The following is a 21146-nucleotide window of genomic DNA, read 5'->3' as shown; positions in this document are numbered from 1 at the left end:
CTAGAAAGTTCTATTAAGACATCGCCACAAACGTTCCAGAAGATTCTATGTTCTAGAAAGAACTATTATGACATCACCACAACACTCTAGAAGGTTCTAGGTTCCAGAAGGCCCTATTATGACAAATACGACGGTTCAATGACTTTATCTAAATCCAATCAATATTAAACATTCCAATAATAATAATAATAATAATAATAATAACAATAACCAAAACACTCATATGGCCGTTACATAAGCCATACTGGCCTGTGGTATATAAGTAGTAAGAGTAGCTATGGGATATATACAGATATAGATATAATATATACAGATGTGAACAGATATATATATATATATTGTATGTAGGCCTACAGTATATCCAGTAATATACTATAATTGTACACGGCTATCACATATATGTAAACAGTAATGGTAGACTATACCGCATGTTGCTTTATACACTATCATCACCAGCCAACTGGCTCAGACCATTTAAATACACACTCACTCACTTTCACACACACACGCACTCTCACACACGCACGCACGCATGGGAGCGGAGCCCTCCCCGTTCTGCTCTCCTATTGGTCAGGTCTCATCGGAAGGCATGTCTATCGTCTGTGTCATGCCCATGCCCTGCCCGAGAGAGAGAGAGAGAGAGAGAGAGAGAGAGAGAGAGCGGTGGAGAGAGCAGGAGAGAGAGAGAGACGGAGAGAGAGACAGAGAGAGATTAGAGAGACAGAGAGAGGGAGAGAGAGAAACAGAGAGAGAGACAGAGAGATGGAGTAGAGAGAGAAACAGAGAGAGAGAAAGAGTAGAGAGACTGAGAGAGAGTAGAGTAGAGAGAGGCAGAGAGAGAGAGGCAGAGAGAGAGAGAGGCAGAGAGAGAGGGGGCGAGAGAGAGCGAGGAAGAGAGAGAGAGGGGGAGAGAGAAAGAGAACAGGCACAACAAAGGCGCCGCTACCCGCAGCAGCATGTCACACCGCGCGAGGAGAGGAGCCAGGAGGACTGGAGGAGATGATAGAAGTATTTTCTTATATGAAGAATAAAACCATTTTTTAAATAAAAGATAGCTATAGCTCGACATGCCTATATCAACCAAGTGTTTTTTTGAACATCACCATTATATCCAGTATGCTACTATTCCAATAACCGCGAATGAGGGGATTCTTTCTTGTCTTTGCTCCTAGTCCTACTACTACTTTGCATTAAAAAATAACTCGCTTCCTGGCTCGAGCCTCTCACACACTCACAGCGTCATCATCATCATCATGGAACAATGCTGATAATATACAGTTAAGAAAGAATGAGTCATTCGATTTTGGTTTTTAAGAAAATGGTTTGTAAAGCTATTTTTGAAAACTACAAGGGTGAATAATAATTTTCTTTTAGAATACTGTTTTGGACTCTTAATTTTTGTTAAGAATATAGGACAGGTATAAGCGCCATTATGCTTCAGTCTGTACCTTTTCAGTCACTGTAAAAATAAAATATTGATGATGGTGTATATTGTATTGTGTGAGATGATGATGACTGAATAAACTACTGTCTACTACTACTACTACTACACCATCCTCATCATCATCTGGTACTAGCCGGTGAGCTCGTGCAGCATTTAAAAAAAAAACGCTTCCTGGCTCGAGCCTCTGTGACGTCATCGTCGTCATCGCGCGACTCAACTGGGAAAAGCGGCTCGAGCCTCACATCATCATCATCATCATATGGTAGCCGCCGGTGAGCTCTTCCAGCATTAAAAAAAAACTCGCTTCCTGTGGCTCGAGCCTCTCACTCATCGCGTCCTCGCGCGACTCAACTGAAAAGCGGCTCGAGCCTCACCTCACGTCGTCATCATCATCATTCATCATGGTGGCCGGTGAGCTCGTGCAGCAGGAGCAGCAGCATCTGCGGCGCGCGGACAAGATCATCACCGGCGGCGCTGCACCTGGAGCAGGAGGCGACACCGACATCACTTCTGTCGCGTGTTGTAAGACACCGGAGGAGCGGGACACCGGAACCACGGGCTGTGGACAGTACGCGGAGTTACCGTTACACGGAGCCGCCGCGGCGTACCGTGGTCTGAGCGACCGTAGCGACGTGAACAACACCGGTAAGTCCTTGTCGGAAGATGTACAGTCCCCCCCCTCCTACCCAACCTCCTCCAATGTACAGTTTCTTCGTCAAATGTATATACTCTCTTTTTTTAGACTCTTCTTGTATCACAAACAGTACTGTATTTGCAAATCTGGTATGTCATAAATGTCTAGATGTAGCAGTACTGTCTACCTGTATGTCGTGTATGTAATTATGAATAGAAAATGCCCTGATGTAAACAAGACGAAAGTCTTTCTCTGGTCTGCATCCCCTTAACAATTGTGTGTATTGAGCTGTACTGTACTGTACCCATTCTGCAATCTGTTAATAAAGTTTTCATTCATTCATTCATTCATTCATTCATTCATTCATTCAGAGGAACAGGAGGTGCCTCCTGATGAAAAACAGGCGATGCTGCCTGAAGGAGGAGGAGGACATGAGGGAGAGGAGGACAGCAAACGTCTGGAAATCAAGCTGTACTGGAACCGCTTCGCCGTGCTGGCCGTGTTCAGCCTCTACTCCCTGGTGAACGCCTTCCAGTGGATCCAGGTACTATTACTATATAGTACTATATTATATACCTGTATGTCTCTATGTCATAAATGTCATGATGTCACGTATGTTGTGTATGTCATAAATGTCACTATGAATTGAAAATGGGGGGGACCCTGATGTAAACGAGACGAAAGTCTTTCTCTGGTCTGCATCCCCTTAACAATTGTGTGTATTGGGCCGTACTGTATTGTAACCCATTCTGCTAAACCTGTTGAATAAAGTTTTCATTCATTCATCCAGTACAGCATCATCACCAACGTCTTCAGCCACTACTACGGCGTGACGAGCGACAAGATAGACTGGCTGTCCATCGTCTACATGGTCGCCTATGTGCCCCTCATCTTCCCGGCGACCTGGCTGCTGGACAGGAAGGGGTTAAAGTTGACGGCGGTCCTGGGCGCCGGTTTCAACTGCCTGGGCGCGTGGCTGAAGTGCGCGAGCGTGCGCCCGGACCTCTTCCCCGTGACGATGCTTGCGCAGGTTTGAACTATGAATTAATTGAAAATGGGGGGGGACCCTGATGTAAACAAGACAAACGTCTTTCTCTGTATAAAAGTCTTTGTCTGGTCTGCGTCCCCTTAACAATTGTGTGTATATTGAGCCGTACTGTATTGTACCCATTCTGCAATCTGTTAAATAAAGTTTTCATTCATCCATTAATTCATCAATATATTAATTCATTAATTAATTTATTCATTCAGGTGGTGTGCTCCGTGGCGCAGGTGTTCATCCTGGGCCTGCCCTCGCGCATCGCCTCGGTGTGGTTTGGCCCCCGCGAGGTGTCCACCGCGTGTGCCGCGGCCGTGCTCGGGAACCAGGTAATACTAGTGTAGCGTGTTTGTATGCATGCACGCGTGTGTGATCTATTTACATTTGTCTAAATGTCCCCCATGCAGGAGAATAGGCACTAAGGCACTCTTAAAATATGTAAATACAGTACCACAGGAAAAAGGTTATTTTATAGCCATAAGTAATATATTGACGTATTTACAAACATTTACATATATTACATAATTACTTATAGTAGCCTAAATAATAGTCTGAGTTAGGGAGTGAAGGAGAGAGAATGGACTCTGTGTCATACATAGATGCTACAACCACTGATCTGTTATCCGTGTTTCTCCTGTCATGTTTGTAGCAGTAATACTGGAGGGAAGGAGGGGTGCTTTGCTTTTGGTTTCCTTGGCTATTTCGGTCCCACAGTTGATTAGATTAGATTAGATTAGATTAAAATGTATTGTCGACTCATTATACAGCACAAGTACAGTAGAACGCAAATAAGTTTGGCATCCAACCAGAGTGCAAATGTAACAGTAAAGTGCAATAGTAATATACAATGTACAGGTGATTAAACTGGGTATAAAATATATAAACTAGTACTACTGATGTATCAGATGTATGTACAGAGCTGTAGTATTAACACTTTCAGTGCCAACGACGAGATATCTCGTTTGTTCATGCCGACCGCTCAGTGCCAACGACGATAGATCTATTTTTTTTTATTTTTTTTTTAACTTAAAAATTTATTTTAATTTTTTCAACAACATACATAGACAACATTCATAGACAATACACAGTACATAAATTAAAACAAATAGACAAAAAATGAGTAAAGAAAAAGTGTGACATGGGTCCTTCGGTCCCTTCTACATTTGCATTATTTATTTACATTTTTATTCATTTCCTTGTATCCTTTTCAAACCTCTGTGATGTCGTTACTTCCCCTCCTGTATTCTTCCCATTTTCCCCATTTCCATTCAAACTTTTCTTCTTGCAGCCTCAGCAGATGTGTGATTCTCTCCATTTCCTGTATCCCCTCTACCAACTCTATCCATTGATCCTTTGTCGGCACTTCTACCCTGTACCACAGTTTAGTTAAAGCTTTCTTGGCTGCCACTATCAATATCTTAATCAAATATTTGTCTTCCCCTTGGATTCCTTCCTGTGACAGATTCCCTAAATACAACACTTGGCCTCCCTGGGGTATTTCGTATCCTATTATTTCATTTATTATCCCTCCTATCTCTTCCCAGTAGTGCCTTATCTTCTGACATCCCCAGAATATGTGTGTATGGTTCGCCCCTTCCTGTCCACACTCCCTCCAACATGTTTTCTTTGCTGGTGTGTAATTGCCCTGTATTTCTGGTGTTATAAAGTATCTAATTATATTTTTCCACCCAAACTCCCTCCATATCCTTGATCCTGTGGTTGTTTGTTGTGTCTTACATGTGTCATACCATTCCTCCTCTGTTATCTCTATTTCCAACTCTCTTTCCCAGTTTTCTTTCACATACAATGTTGTATTTCCCTTACTGTCCATTATTGCCTGATATAGTGCTGATATCACCCTCCCCTTCCGTCCTTCGTATGACTTTACCATTATCTTAATTACCCCATTCTGTTCTTTGTCTCTATCTTGCTTTATTTCTTTGTTATAGTAGTCCCTAATCTGTAAATATCTAAAGTGGTCCCTATTCTCTAGTCTCTCGTTTTTTTTTATTAGCGATTTTAATTCATATTTCATCAATCTAGCCTCACGTTAGTGCTGCAAACTCTCTCTGAGCTCCATTGGGAAAATACCGCCCCCTATCGTCTCTCCCTGTGGTACTGCACCCCTTTGGAATGGATTGAATGAAACACATGGGGGGGAAAAAATCCTGCTTCCTCATTTTACTTCTCAGACAAGTCACCCGAGACGATCGGATTCATTGCCGAGCCCCAGAACAGTGTGGAATACATATTTCCAGTGCCCAGCGTTGGATCAATAAACACGATCGATATTTGGAATGGCGATCAGGAATTGGAATAATCTTTTTGGAGAACATCTGATCTGAGGTAAGGAATCTATTTTACCATTCTTAGGATAATCAGAGCTTTTTTCACAGAGATATCAACGTGTGCCCTATGTGTGTGCATCTTGGCGGGCTTGTTGGCTTTAACCTCAGCCTGGTTGATCTTGAGAGAGCCGGAGGCTCCGGTACCCTTGACCTGGAACAGGGTTCCTGGACCAGGGTTCTTGTCCCCGTCATAGCCACCGACAGCTAGAGCATTCGTTACGGCAGACAGAGACACACCGCTCCCTCCCACCTTGACTTCTCCACGTGGTCCAAAGCGTTCCATCCCGTAGTAGGTGAATGGCGGAGGTCTGCCATTCTTTGCTGTTCCGTGCATCGTCTGAACTTCCTGCACGTAGTGCACTTGTAGATATGGGCTGATACTGCCTTGCTGCAGCCTAGTATCCATATGCCATTGGATCGGAGTGCATTCATGGTCATCCCTCGTCCCTGATGGTGCACTCTCTCATGATAGTGCTTGACGAGTAACCCAGACACATGACTGTCCTTTGGAAGGACCGCTGGATGCTTCCCCTGTGGCTGTAAGGCGGCGTGCGTTAGGCGGCCGGCAACTCTGAGGACGCCTTGGTCATCCTGGAATGGACCTAACCGGTGCAGATTAGTGGCTCTGCCTTTGACTGGTGTCTCCTGGTGACTCTGGAGTAACTGTATGTCTTGTGAAAAGCCGCGGCCGTCAACCTGCGGTCTCTGGGCCCTTCTCGGCCCTCTGCCGCGGATGTTGTCTCCTCCTCCACCATCGTCTTGGAATGGGTGCCACTATCAGACATCTTGATGTAATGCCAGGATGTTCGATGTTCTAGAATGTTCCAGAAGGTTTTGGATGGTCGATGTTCTAGAATGTTCCGGAAGGTTGTGGATGTTCGATGTTCTAGAATGTTCCGGAAGGTTGTGGACGGTCGATGTTCTAGAATGTTCCGGAAGGTTGTTGCAGCGATAATGTTCTAGACTTGCAGGGCCATCGTGGTGCCATTAGTTCCTCCGGGAGGTCTGTGTGTGTGTGCTGATCAGGAAATGAGATAATCGATTTTTCAGCCCGCTTCTATAGCGTGCATAAGTACACATATACTATCGATAATCTAGCGTTTATTTGAAAACGATTCATAAATAGGCCGAAAAATGACAATGTCTTTTGTGTATTCCAGAATATTCCAGTAAAGGCCGTTTATCACAGAATCTTTATATTTTCCTGAAACTTTCAAAAAACGAGCGTTTTTCAAAATGGTATAAAACGGAAATGAACTGATTAAAAAAAACAATCCGTTTCGACAATGTTGACTGCAAACAAGTCATTGATAAGCGACGGCCAGATTAGACACATAGCCATAATTTAAGATGTAGTTTATGCGTTCGCAAATATGAGAGCGCTATCATTGAAGTGGGTGGTGGCACTCAAGCAAACTAAATTGTGCGCTGGCACTGAAAGTGTTAATATGTACAGTGATACAGGTATAAAGACACTATGGTAGTAAGTCATACGGACCAGCAGCGTAACTAGTAAGAGTAGGTAAGGGATATGTACAGGTATAGATATAGTATATAGTATTTTACATATAGGTATGTAAAAAGGATTATATGCAGGTATATTCAGACCCATATACCGGGACCTCCCCATTCAATATTATTACTAGGCTATAACACTATAGGTGCCTAATATGTAGCCCATTGTGATGATGCCGTAGGTATATTGTAATACAGCTTTATTTATATTTTGGTGAGTCACTGAAAACAAGTCGACTTTCAAAGACGATGCATAACATCATGTCAGTCAAATTTACTTTGAAGTTTTCAAGTTCTTTAATTAAATTCTGTCTGTATGTCTCTCTGTATACCTCTCTCTCTTTCTGTATCTCTATCTCTCTCTCTCTGTATCTCTGTATCTCTCTCTCGGTATCTCTCTCTCTCTCTCTCTCTCTCTCTCTCTCTCTCTCTCTCTCTCTCTCTCTCTCTCTCTCTCTAGTTGGGTACAGCCATAGGGTTCCTGCTGCCTCCAGTCTTGGTACCGAACACACCAGAGGACCTGGACCTGATGGGCCACAACATCAGCATCATGTTCTATGGCACCGCGGTCATCTCCACCATGCTGCTGCTGCTGGCTATTATAGGTACTGCACACACACACACACACACACACACACACACACACACACACACGCACTCACACACTGTTATCATCTCCACCATGCTGCTGCTGCTGGCTATTATAGGTACTGCACACACACACAAACGCACGCACACACACACACACACACACACACACACACACACACACACACACACACACACACACACACACACACTGTTATCATCTCCACCATGCTGATGCTGCTGGCTATTATAGGTACTGCACACACGCACACATCATCTCCACCTTGCTGCTGCTGGCTGTTATAGGTACTGCACTCACGCACACGCACACACACACACACACACTGTTATCATCTCCACCATGCTGCTGTTGCACACGCATACACACACAGTATAATATCTAATATGCATGTAATAAATAGTTTGTTAATTAATTCTGTGTTACTTGAACATTTTTCACTGTGCTCCTAAATTTCCTTGTGTGCTCCTAAATGTTTTCATGTGCTCCTTGGGAAAAAGGTTAGCATAGAGCCCTGCTTAGATGGAATGCTGCTGAGTCTGTCTAAAGAGAAGTCAGTTCACCCTGCAGCCGTCTCATTATAGAGACTGTCTCTGGTTAAACTACCACAGTGATCCGTCTCATTATAGAGACTGTCTCCGGTTAAACTACCACAGTGATCCGTCTCATTATAGAGACTGTCTCCGGTTAAACTACCACAGTGATCCGTCTCATTATAGAGACTTGTCTCCGGTTAAACTACCACAGTGATCCGTCTCATTATAGAGACTGTCCGGTTAAACTACCACAGTGATCCATCTCATTATAGAGACTGTCTCTGGTTAAACTACCACAGTGATCCATCTCATTATAGAGACTGTCTCTGGTTAAACTACCACAGTGATCTGTCTCATTATAGAGACTGTCTCTGGTTAAACTACCACAGTGATCCATCTCATTATAGAGACTGTCTCTGGTTAAACTACCACAGTGATCCATCTCATTATAGAGACTGTCTCTGGTTAAACTACCACAGTGATCCATCTCATTATAGAGACTGTCTCTGGTTAAACTACCACATTGATCTGTCTCATTATAGAGACTGTCTCTGGTTAAACTACCACAGTGATCCATCTCATTATAGAGACTGTCTCTGGTTAAACTACCACAGTGATCCATCTCATTATAGAGACTGTCTCCGGTTAAACTACCACAGTGATCCGTCTCATTATAGAGACTGTCTCCGGTTAAACTACCACAGTGATCCGTCTCATTATAGAGACTGTCTCCGGTTAAACTACCACAGTGATCCGTCTCATTATAGAGACTGTCTCTGGTTAAACTACTACAGTGATCCATCTCATTATAGAGACTGTCTCCGGTTAAACTACCACAGTGATCCATCTCATTATACAGAGTGTCTCTGGTTAAACTACCACAGTGATCCATCTTGTTGTGAAGGGCCAGATTAAACTGAATATATATATGTATCGTTTGATATACCTTGTATATTATTTATATATATACACGGAATATCCCTTTACCTGCGTACAAACCAGGGTAATATTCGCTCTCCTATTGGACAGCGGCCCCAGGCGCCAACGACCAAGCCCCCAACGGCAAGTTCAAAGGCAACTCCGGGCATGTCAGTACATGCCCAGAGTCTGCGTAGTAATACGAGACAAGAACTGAGGTTGGGACTAGATATTCACTTACGTATAAATACGGCGCAGGTGTAAACAGCAGTAGTTCATTCAGTACCTTACAAAACCTAGTGAAGCCTTCACCACGAGTCAACGTGCAGTGAAGTGAGCAACTTTGCATCTAAATAGAGCATTGAGAACCGCGTGCGAATAGAATGTTAAAGTGTCAGAGTTTAACGCAGTAACGCTGAGTTCGACTTAATCTAATGTGAAGTAATAGTCGATCATTTATTGTATATCGTGCGGCTACAGTTCTTCCGTGACCAGCATTACCATCGGTTCGTCGTGTATTTAGCTAGTGCACTTATCCAGGCTGTGCGGCCTAAATCCGTGCCCACACCCGAGGAGTCCTAGGCGAGAACCGTTGGATATGTACACAGGAGAATCGGCACCGGCGAATGCAGAACCATTTCTGGTTGGATTATATTGCTTTGGGACCGTGACCACCGGAGAAGAGCACCGTTGATTCCACTGTCGTTTGGGATTTAATCTCGTGAGGATTACCATTCGGGCCCGCCTCGTGGAAGGGGCTGGCTAGCTGTCGTCAATGCTATCGAGCATATTGGATTACAACTATTGCTTTTGTCTGCTGATCAAGGGAGTACAAGCACCGGCTCCTGTATCTGGAGCCTCTTTATTCCTCGTTGACTCAGACTGGGTACCCGAACATTCCTCTACCCCTCCCGGCTTTACACCCCGGAGGGAACCCAGTGTCTCCAGTTGGTACCGGTGTGGCCCATATAATTGCTATACCACAGGTGGCGTCAGCTTAGACCCATCATAGTATTCCTACTATTCTCATTGACTTATGCTCTTGACTGACTTTACGTATGTTCTTCGCCATACAAGCGCGACTCTAATTCTCAATCTGTAACCTAACGTTGCTTAATAATAATAAATAACCCTCCAATATAATTTATGTGTCAATGCCGTATTCTTGTGTGGGTGTTCACCATCAATATTTGATGTACTGTTTGGCCAGTAATTAAGGTACATAACTAGTAGTGGTTTAATATATCACAATCTTTAATACAGTCAGGGTTTTGTAACCCCTCAGTTACACATCTCATTATAGAGACTGTCTCTGGTTAAACTACCACAGTGATCCATCTCATTATAGACTGTCTCTGGTTAAACTACCACAGTGATCCATCTCATTATACAGACTGTCTCTGGTTAAACTACCACAGTGATCTGTCTCATTATAGAGACTCTCTGGTTAAACTACCACAGTGATCCATCTCATTATATAGACTGTCTCTGGTTAAACTACCACAGTGATCCGTCTCATTATAGAGACTGTCTCCGGTTAAACTACCACAGTGATCCATCTCATTATACAGACTGTCTCTGGTTAAACTACCACAGTGATCTGTCTCATTATAGAGACTGTCTCCGGTTAAACTACTACAGTGATCCATCTCATTATACAGACTTTCTCTGGTTAAACTACCACAGTGATCCATCTCATTATAGAGACTGTCTCCGGTTAAACTACCACAGTGATCCGTCTCATTATAGAGACTGTCTCTGGTTAAACTACCACAGTGATCCATCTCATTATAGAGACTGTCTCTGGTTAAACTACCACAGTGATCCATCTCATTATAGACTGTCTCTGGTTAAACTACCACAGTGATCCATCTCATTATACAGACTGTCTCTGGTTAAACTACCACAGTGATCTGTCTCATTATAGAGACTGTCTCCGGTTAAACTACTACAGTGATCCATCTCATTATACAGACTTTCTCTGGTTAAACTACCACAGTGATCCATCTCATTATAGAGACTGTCTCCGGTTAAACTACCACAGTGATCCATCTCATTATAGAGACTGTCTCTGGTTAAACTACCACAGTGATCCGTCTCATTATAGAGACTGTCTCTGGTTAAACTACCACAGTGATCCGTCTCATTATCGAGACTGTCTCTGGTTAAACTACCACAGTGATCCGTCTCATTATAGAGACTGTCTCTGGTTAAACTACCACAGTGATCCGTCTCATTATCGAGACTGTCTCTGGTTAAACTACCACAGTGATCCATCTCATTATAGACTGTCTCTGGTTAAACTACCACAGTGATCCATCTCATTATACAGACTGTCTCTGGTTAAACTACCACAGTGATCTGTCTCATTATAGAGACTGTCTCCGGTTAAACTACTACAGTGATCCATCTCATTATACAGACTTTCTCTGGTTAAACTACCACAGTGATCCATCTCATTATAGAGACTGTCTCCGGTTAAACTACCACAGTGATCCATCTCATTATAGAGACTGTCTCTGGTTAAACTACCACAGTGATCCGTCTCATTATAGAGACTGTCTCTGGTTAAACTACCACAGTGATCCGTCTCATTATCGAGACTGTCTCTGGTTAAACTACCACAGTGATCCGTCTCATTATAGAGACTGTCTCTGGTTAAACTACCACAGTGATCCATCTCATTATAGAGACTGTCTCTGGTTAAACTACCACAGTGATCCGTCTCATTATAGTGACTGTCTCTGGTTAAACTACCACAGTGATTCATCTCATTATAGAGACGGTCTCTGGTTAAACTACCACATTGATCCATCTCATTATACAGAGTGTCTCTGGTTAAACTACCACAGTGATCTGTCTCATTATAGAGACTGTCTCCGGTTAAACTACCTTTTTTTTATCCACTTTTTCTCCCATTTTCTACATTTTCTCCCATCCCAATTTTGTATCATCCAATTCAACCCTCCCCTGTCACGAACGTTGTTTCTTGCCTCCCACAAGCCGGCTGCAATGTGGACTAAGTCATACATAGCACAAGTCCCCTCCGGTACTTGAGGTAACAGCAGTCGCATCTTTTCACCTGCGCAGCTCGATCTCTCAGTGGCGAGGAGTAACGCGTGGGAGGCTCACGCTGCCCCCGACACTTCCTGATTCTACTGCGCAGGCGCACCAACCGACCTGTAGGAGTCGCTGTCCACAACGCCCGATCCCCACCCATCCCATGGTCTCATGTTCCTTTGTTTTTGTTTCTTTGTTGTTTTGTTTTGTTTCTTTGCTTTCGTCTCTTTGTTTGTACCCCTGCTCCCGACTACTGTCAGCGACTTCGGGTTATTGAGAAGCGCTATATAAATTAAATTAATTATTATTATTATTATTATCAGTTTCCCACCCCCTAATACGGCCAATGTGTATTAGTATGGACGACCAGCTAAACTGAAAGCAATGTGGAGCGCTGGGATCGAACAGGCGATCCCAGCGTCTCCGCATTCGTGGCGAGCGCCTTGCCCACTACGCCACGTAGCCGCCCATCTCCGGTTAAACTACTACAGTGATCTGTCTCATTATAGAGAGTTCACTACCACACTACCAAATGGTTAACCCTTTCACTGTAGTGTGATAGTAAAGGGGTAACCTTCTGTAGTGTGGTAGTGAAAGGGTTAAATCTCCATTACATGGGGATATTTAAACCAAAACATGCCACAATGCCTAGAATTGCCTTATTATGTGTCTCTAGCACAAATGAATGGAAGCGGATGCCACTAGCCTAGCTGTTAGCCAAAAACACCCCACCCCCCCTGAGTTTTAAGCTAGGCTAGTGGTCCGTAATTAATTTGTGCTAAGCCAGGCTAGCTTGCAGCTGGATAGCTTTCTACTGAACACACAGAGAGGAAATTGGTATCTATGTTCTTGTCAGATGACTCTGGACAAGATGTGTTCCTCTAAGGCTTCAGTAACATGATAGTGACATTTAGGACTGTTACTTTCTACACAAACATCTTTCCTCAGCTTTATCAAGAATCAATCAATATCCACCCATAATGTTGTAGCCCACAGACAGACACACACACTTTATATTTTTTTTATTTCTTTTTTATTTAACCTTTATTTAGCCAGATAAAACAATAGCTTATTAGATATTATTTACAATGTCGATCTGGTCCAAGAGGCCCCAACAAGAGTACAAATATACATGCATACACACCAATAACAAAATAAAAACACAGTTAAGAATCATACACATAAGCAAATAAACAAACAAACGCATACACGTCACAGCCTATGTACAAAAGAAATAAACGGGAGGATTAGGGGGGGTGAAAGTATGAGACTGTGTGTGTGTGTGTGTGTGTGCGCGTGCATGTGCATGCAAACAGATGCATGTGTCTAGGTGTGAGTATGAATGAGTGCTTGTATGTTGTGTGAGAGGGTGTATGCAAGTGTGAAACTGGGGTATCAGCAAGAGCAGGAGGGATCTACTGAGAGCGTGTTGAGTATTTTCTTGAAGGCAGTCAGTGAAGTAAGAGCTGTAAGTTTAAGGGTGTCTTGAAAAGCGTTCCAGTCATAAGCTGCTGCAAAGTGAAAGGAGTTTCGGCCGAATGTGGTCATGGATCTTGGGATGTTTAATTTGATGAGTTTGCTTGATCTTGTGCCATAAGTGCTATGAGAACGGTGGAGCAGGGAGGAAAGATAAGTTCAAGTTCAAGTTCAAGTTCTTTAATAGTTGTCATACGGAAGTACAGAATACTTTCATACAAAATGCTTCTTACTGTTACGCTCCAGAGACTGTGCTAGACAAGATAGTATCAAATAACATAATAACATAATATAGCATGAATTTAGAAGAAGAAAATGAGGTCACAGTGTTCGGTATAGACATATGTACAATGTTCTGAGTTACCATATAATATACAATACACAATACTATGCAGTGTACTAATGTACAGTACTATCTAGTGCAAAGCAGAAATGGGATGAGGTACAATTTTAGGTACAATTTACAGTAAGGTGTACGAGTTGTAATGCAATCCTTCATCCATAAATATAAAGTGTGGGGAGTGGGTGCTACAGTGTGTTTGTTTAAAGTGGGTGTGTGCTATAAGTGTGTGGAGTGGGTGCTACAGTGTGTTTGTTTAAAGTGAGTGTGTGCGTGTGGATGTGTGTGCTATGTGCGTTTGGTGGTTGTTGTTGTGTAGTGTTCATTCATTGTTCGTTTAGCAGCCTGATGGCCTGGGGATAGAAGCTTCTTCTGAGTCTTTCTGTGCTCGCCTTGAGACTCCTGTATCGCTTGCCTGACCGCAGCAGTTCAAAGAGGCAGTTGTTCGGGTGACTGGAGTCTTTAATGATTCTCTTAGCCTTGCCCTTGCAACGCTTGTAGTAAATGTTCTGGAGGGTGGGGAGCCCCCCTCCAATTGTGCGTTCGGCTGAACGTGTCACTCTTTGTAGTCTGCTTTGGTCTTGTGCAGTGCTATTCCCAAACCAGGAGGTGATGTTGCCGGTCAAGATGCTCTCTATTGTACATGAGTAGAAGTTCTTAAGGATCTTCTGGCTGACTTGGAACTTCCTTAGGCGCCTGAGGAAGTAGAGGCGTTGTCGTGCCTTCTTCACAACACTGTTAATGTGTGTGGTCCATGTCAAGTCCTCGGATATGTAGGCTCCGAGGTACTTAAAGCTGTTGACTCTCTCAACCGGTGCCCCGTCGATGCTGAGGGGGCTGTAGTCCTTGACCCCCGACCTCCTGAAGTCCACAATCATCTCCTTTGTTTTGCTGACGTTCAGGGAGAGGCTGTTTTCCTGGCACCATCCCGCCAGGACCTTGACCTCTTCCAGGTAGGCCCTCTCGTCGTTGGCAGAGATCAGGCCCACCACCACTGTGTCGTCAGCAAATTTGACGATTGTATTGCTACTCCGCTGAGCCACACAGTCGTGTGTGTACAGGGAGTAGAGGAGGGGACTCAGAACACAGCCCTGGGGGGCCCCTATGTTGAGGGTGATGGATGAGGAGGTGCAGTTGCCTGCTCTCACCACCTGGGGTCTGCCAGTCAGGAAGTCCAAGACCCACTGGCAGAGGTCATAGCCCAAGCCCAGGTCCCTGAGCTTGGCTATGAGTATGGAGGGGACTATGGTATTGAATGCCGAGCTGTAGTCGATGAATAGCATTCTCACATAGTTCCCCTGCCTCTTGTCCAGGTGTGATGCTGCTGTGTGCAGCACATGGGATATGGCGTCCTCCGTGGACCTGTTGGGGCGGTATGCAAATTGCAGGGGGTCCATGTTGATGGGGAGGGAGGAGCAGATGTAGCCCTTTACTAGCTTCTCGAAGCACTTCATGGCTATGGAGGTGAGAGCTACAGGGCGGTAGTCGTTGAGGCAAGCAGGCTTGGATTTTTTGGGTACAGGGATAATAGTGGACTTCTTCAGGCAGGTGGGGATGACACCCTGTTCTAAGGACAGGTTAAATATGTCAGTGAATACTGGGGCCAGTTGGTCGGCACAGACTTTTAGGACGCGGCCGGGGATGCCGTCTGGACCGGTCTTGTCTTGCCCAGGATTGTCTTGTAAATGGAGTGGAACCAATGTTGGAGTCGGCGGGTGTGGAGGGAGGGCCAGTCAACTAGGGGTGGACGGTATGGTCTAAAATTTATATCACGGTATAATTTGAAGCATAGACGGTAACGGTATATATCACGGTATCAGTGTTTCGTTCGAATAATTTTTTTTTGCCTGATAGGCAGGCTATATAAATAATGACATCCTCAAGGCATGTAGATTTATAATATTTTAACTTAAAACTAGGCTACTTTTGCGTATAGTCATTATATTCCAAATAAAATAAGTCCAGAGACTCCGTGCTGCTGTCGACTTTAAATCAAATGGGTGTCTGTGGGCAGTCGCCCGACATTAATAAACAGCAGTCTGTTATAATCACATTTTTATGAGCTAACGAATTCCGTTATATTGGACATTTGTATTAATTATATCAAGCGAAGAACTGAGAAATTTGGCAGAGAGAGACGGCAACATTATCGTGGGTTTGCGTGATGACTCCACCTCGCAACGACTTATTTGCAAAGAGTATGTCGCTGCAGAGCAGCAGATTCAGCTGTTTTAAGGCTCTATCTGGGGACCGCTCAACAGCGCCCCCCACCCAACAGCTGAATTGCCAATGGCTGAATTGGAGTACTGCACAGTGCCGGTACAGATGGGTGGGTTATGGTGGATTCTGCGGCTCTGCAGCTGCATATGCTTCTCGCAAAATCCAACATCCAGCTCGCGCTGCCCAGCCGTCAGAACACTACACATCATAATGTTCACAGCAAACTGTAGTTGATCACCAGGTATGTTTTATTAACGTAGAATAATTCATATAAGAAAAACTATAGGGAAATATCTTAACCTTTCTCCACTGGTTAAAAATGCCAGGAACTGAAATTGAAACTTGCTGTGCGCCGCGGTGATATGTGTTTATTATGAAATGACAATTGCGTGTTGAAGCCTCCTAAATAACTTTTTCCAGTTTGCACATATCTATTATCTATGACTAATTCTATCTATTTTTAGGGGCAAATGCGAGTGAAATAGTCGCGCTGTGGTTACATGACGTCATTGCTATTTTAGAGCTGCTCTACCGGTTACAAGGTATAGTCAAAATCCATACCGTAGAGCAAATTCATACCGTTTATACCGTCCACCCCTACAGTCAACCAGTTTGTAAGGGTCACAGTGACACAGACACATATGCATGCATGCACAGACACACACACACACACACACACACACACACACACACACACACACACACACACACACACACACACACACACACACACAGATGAAGGAAATCCATATCCATAATAACCTCATGTGCCATCTGGACGTGGGGTGCTTTAGTAATAGTTAACTGGCTTAGATGCTACAGGCATACCTCTGTAGACAGTGTGTGTGTGTGTGTGCGTATGTGTGCGTGTGTGTCTGTGTGAGTGTGTGTAATTCAAACAGTAAAGAGGCGCTCACGGCCTGCGTGTCCGTTCCACAGTAAATATAGCCGTGATTGGGGTATGATACAATGTAAACACCACCTGTTATGATAGTGTGTGTGTGTGTGCATGTGTGTGTGTGCATGTCTGCGTGTGTGCACCAACCTGATCGACCTGTCAGTCAAGCTCATATTGAGCTGAGTGAATATCTTAATTTTTTTATCCACTTTTTCTCCCCTTTTTCTATTTTTCTCCCATCCCAATTCCACTGTGCCAATTCTCCCCTCTCCTGTCTTGAACGTTGCTCGCATATGCCCCCCACTGGCCGGTTGTAGGGAGGATAGAAGCCTTGCATCACGTGTCCCCTCCGATACACGAGGAGGCAGCCTGTCACATCTTTTCACCTGCCAGCGCGGACTCTCATTGGTGAGGAGTAACATGTGGGAGGCTCACACTACCCCCGCCATTTTTCTGTCTCTGCTGTGCAGGCGTCCCCAACCGACCTGCCAATTGAGTCAGTATGGCGGCCGGCCCAAGCCGGAGGCAACGCCGACAGCCGGAGTTGGTGACGAGCGCACTGTCCGCTGCGCCACCCAGCCGCCTTAGCTGAGTGAATATCTGACTGCATTTTCAATGTCCCTTATTGTATGTAACTTACGTAGACATACATTTTGTGTGTCTGTTTGTGTGCATGTGTGTGTGTGTGTGTGTGTGTGTGTGTGTGTGTAGCTGCAGAAACGTTTACTCAGAGTTGAGGTGGCAGTACCAGCACCAATAACCCACTGTTTTTCTTAACTTTATTTAATTTGTGTGGAATTACCCTTTAAGGCTTAACATATGGCCACCATCCCAATACCTTTGCCACTGACTGTAGATTCGATGTATTGTCATCATACAGCACAAGTACAGTACAACAAAAAGAGGTTTAGCATCCAACCAGAGTGCAAATGTAACAGTAAAGTGCAACAGTAATATACAATGTACAGGTGATTAAACTGGGTATAAAATATATAAATAAGTACTACTGGGTAATAGTGCTAATCACATGTATGTACAGAGTTATAGTATTAATATGTACTACAGCGTTGTAGTATTAATACTGTATATTGTTCCTATGATGATCTATGGGAGAATGATTGACTTTGTGGGGGGCGACAGTGGCTCAGGAGGGTAGAGTGGTTGTCTGGTAATCGGAAGGTTCCCGGTTCGATTACCGCTCCTCCCGGGCAGCGTGTCGATGTGTCCTTGAGCAAGACACTTAACCCCTAATTGCTCCCGATGAACAGATTGGCACCTTGCATGGTCGCCTCCATGTGTGTGAATGTGTGAGTGAACGGGTAAAATGTGAGTAACAAATTGTAAAGTGCTTTGGATAAAAGCTGAAAGCTGCTATATAAAAATTAGAAAATATTGATACGTAGTAGTATCGCGATACTTTGCGTGGCGATACTGTATCGATACAGGGACGCCAAGTATCGATATTGAATTATTTATTTATTTATAACTTTTTATTTTTTATTTTTTTTGTATAAGGAAGTTGCATTGTTCATTTCAATACCTGTAATAGTACAGTAGTCCACACACACACGTGTGCAATATGACTAATACAAACAGTTCAGTTTGTCAGGTACATGCAACACAGATTACATCTGTCTGCTTGAGAAAATCCCATTTGCTGCAATAAAAATTATTGAAGTGAGATGAACAGACTGAACTTTATTTTATTAGATAAAACATGTTGACAACGTTTTACTTTGCAGTTGAAAAAAGGTAATAAATCGCAATATATCGCAATATTAATATCACAATACTCAGCATATCGCAATATATTTAGTATCGCAATACTATCGTATCGTGACCAGTGGTGCAGTCGCGGTCACACCCGGTTACACGGCGTGTTACCAGATCACTGAGGCAGAAGTACGCGCGATCGCGCACGGATGTGTACTCGCGTGTACGCGCACACAAAAATGCGCTGTATCCATTCGTTGTGACTAGTACCCGGCCACCGTTTTACATAACAAAAAGCGCAGGTAGACTAAGTGTCTGGGTGTTGGCTATCTGAATGCATCTCCCCCTTCATTCTGTGTGACACAGGCAGTGGAGGTGAATACTAATGTGGCTCGGAATTCGTGATGGGGGTCTACCTGCTTATGATATTGAATCAAGCGTCTGTGCTGCGCGCCAGCTTTCCACGCGCACATTCACACAAATAGAGAGCAAAAAGAGCTTGTATGATAGAAAGATTGCACTTGCGTATATGCGCTTGTGTGTGTGTGTGTGTGTGCGTGTGTGTGTGTGCGTGCGTGTGTGTGTGTATAAATCAGTTCTGTGCGCATGCACGTACCCGCGCGTGCGCGTGGCGTGGCGTGTTACCAGTTCCCATATTAGGACTGCACCACTGATCGTGACTTAAGTATCGTGATAGTATCGTAACGTGAGGCCTCTGGTGATTCCCACCCCTAATAAAAATGCACTATTTACCATTTATGGATCGATAGAATGTTGGTCAGAAGTTATATCACCAACCAAGACTGTCAGGTTTTAAACTGTGGATACCAAACAGAGAAGGTAAAGACGACTTTAAACAAACAGTAATCCAGAACTATTTTATTGCACTGTAAGAAAATGGGATTTTATATGTCTGCACTTTATGTGCTAATTTGAGCACATAATTCACAATGTCTATTCTATTCTACTATTTTATTGCACTGCACTATTGCACTATTTTAGTCTGTCAATTATATCTTATTCTTTTTATTATTCTCTTAAAAAAAACCTGAATCAAACCATAAACAAGGTGGCCTGTTATAATAATAGATTTAATTTATATAGCACACTTTAAACTCCGTGAGCTCTCAAGGTGCTTCACAGCATAAGGAAAATAAAATAAATGAAATGAAATAAAAGGTTTAAAACATAAAAATATACAAAATTTATAAAATAAACATAAAACATAGGAGCTAGGGGTGGAACGGTTCACATTCGAATCGTGCACCGTTCGATACGACCTCCATGGTTCGGGGCATGTGTGTATTGTTCGGTTATAACGTTAGCCGCAAGCTAGGCTAATGTTACGTTAGCCGCAAGCTAACGAACGTTAGCCGCAAGCTAACCGCGGAAATGCTCACAGCGAAGTGACTCCACGACACAAGATCCATTAGTGGGGAAGGGGGGGTATATTGACAAGGCTTGACAACATAGGTTTAAAGATAACTTCATGTTTATTAGCTGTTCGTTTATATTATCAGGGCTTCTCCAGGTTCCAATGCTGTGTGTTACTGTTGACTATTTACTTCCTGGTGTGATGTCACTTCAAATATGGCTAGGAAGACTCAAATAGCAAAAGCGAGTCGAGTTGATTAGGTACCATGCAGTGAAAAACGGCATAAGAGAATACTTCATAATGTTTCATGCAATTAAAAAGTAAATATATATTTAGTACACATGCTTTATTTATTTTAAATAACACTGACTTTTCCTTTTTGATAAGAAAGTCTAGTGCTTGTTGAGCATATGCATACTCTGTGCATCCCCTTAACAATTGTGTGTATTGAGCTGTACTGTATTGTACCCATTCTGCAATCTGTTAATACAATTGTCAATCAATCAATACTTTATGTTGATGGCCTTTGTCTATAATGTGGCCACAAAAAATAGAATTATTTTGTTTGTTTGCACTAGGTTAATACTTTGACAAATGTTGCCTATATTTTTCAGTCAGTTCGGTCTTTGTGTGCCAGTTCGGTCTTTGTATTTAAGGCAAACCGCTGTAAACCTTATTTTTTACTAAATAAATGAGAAGCATGTTTAACTCGGCAATGCCCCTCTTGCTGTACCAACATCTCTCCTAGCTCTAACCGGTCACTGTCAAAATAATGTGCCTGGTGTCAAACTGCCTCATTCTTTCAGTTTTTGCATGACTACGTCCTTGAGAATAACTGAAAAGTTGGATTATTTTTAGGCTATATATCTTATGCTGATGTATGGTATTTTTGGAGTGTTACAAAAAAAACAACGTATCGAACCGAACCGAAAACCGTTAAACCAAAACCGTGATACGAACCGAACCGTGATTTTGTGAACCGTTCCACCCCTAATAGGAGCAGATAAAAACAGGCCCTAGTGG

The 21146-nt window shown here is 43.4% G+C and overlaps 1 protein-coding gene across 1 annotated transcript in view; it reads left to right on the top strand.

The window, feature by feature from the left end:
- Positions 1 to 1845: 1845 nt before the first annotated feature.
- Positions 1846 to 21146, top strand: part of flvcr1 (FLVCR choline and heme transporter 1) — a gene marked incomplete at its 5' end in the record, with an annotated part of 72163 nt that continues 52862 nt past the window's right edge. Inside the window, 5 exons of the mRNA XM_084314112.1 lie at positions 1846 to 2089; positions 2450 to 2622; positions 2869 to 3108; positions 3330 to 3446; positions 7441 to 7585. Coding sequence (XP_084170238.1) covers positions 1846 to 2089; positions 2450 to 2622; positions 2869 to 3108; positions 3330 to 3446; positions 7441 to 7585 — 919 coding nt within the window. The remainder of the gene's footprint in view (positions 2090 to 2449; positions 2623 to 2868; positions 3109 to 3329; positions 3447 to 7440; positions 7586 to 21146) is intronic.

Source organism: Notolepis coatsorum (assembly GCF_963971535.1).
Source record: "Notolepis coatsorum genome assembly, chromosome: 5".
NCBI classification, from domain to species: Eukaryota; Metazoa; Chordata; class Actinopteri; order Aulopiformes; family Paralepididae; genus Notolepis; species Notolepis coatsorum.
Note: the sequence above shows the minus strand (reverse complement) of the source record. Positions and strands in the feature narration are given on the sequence as shown.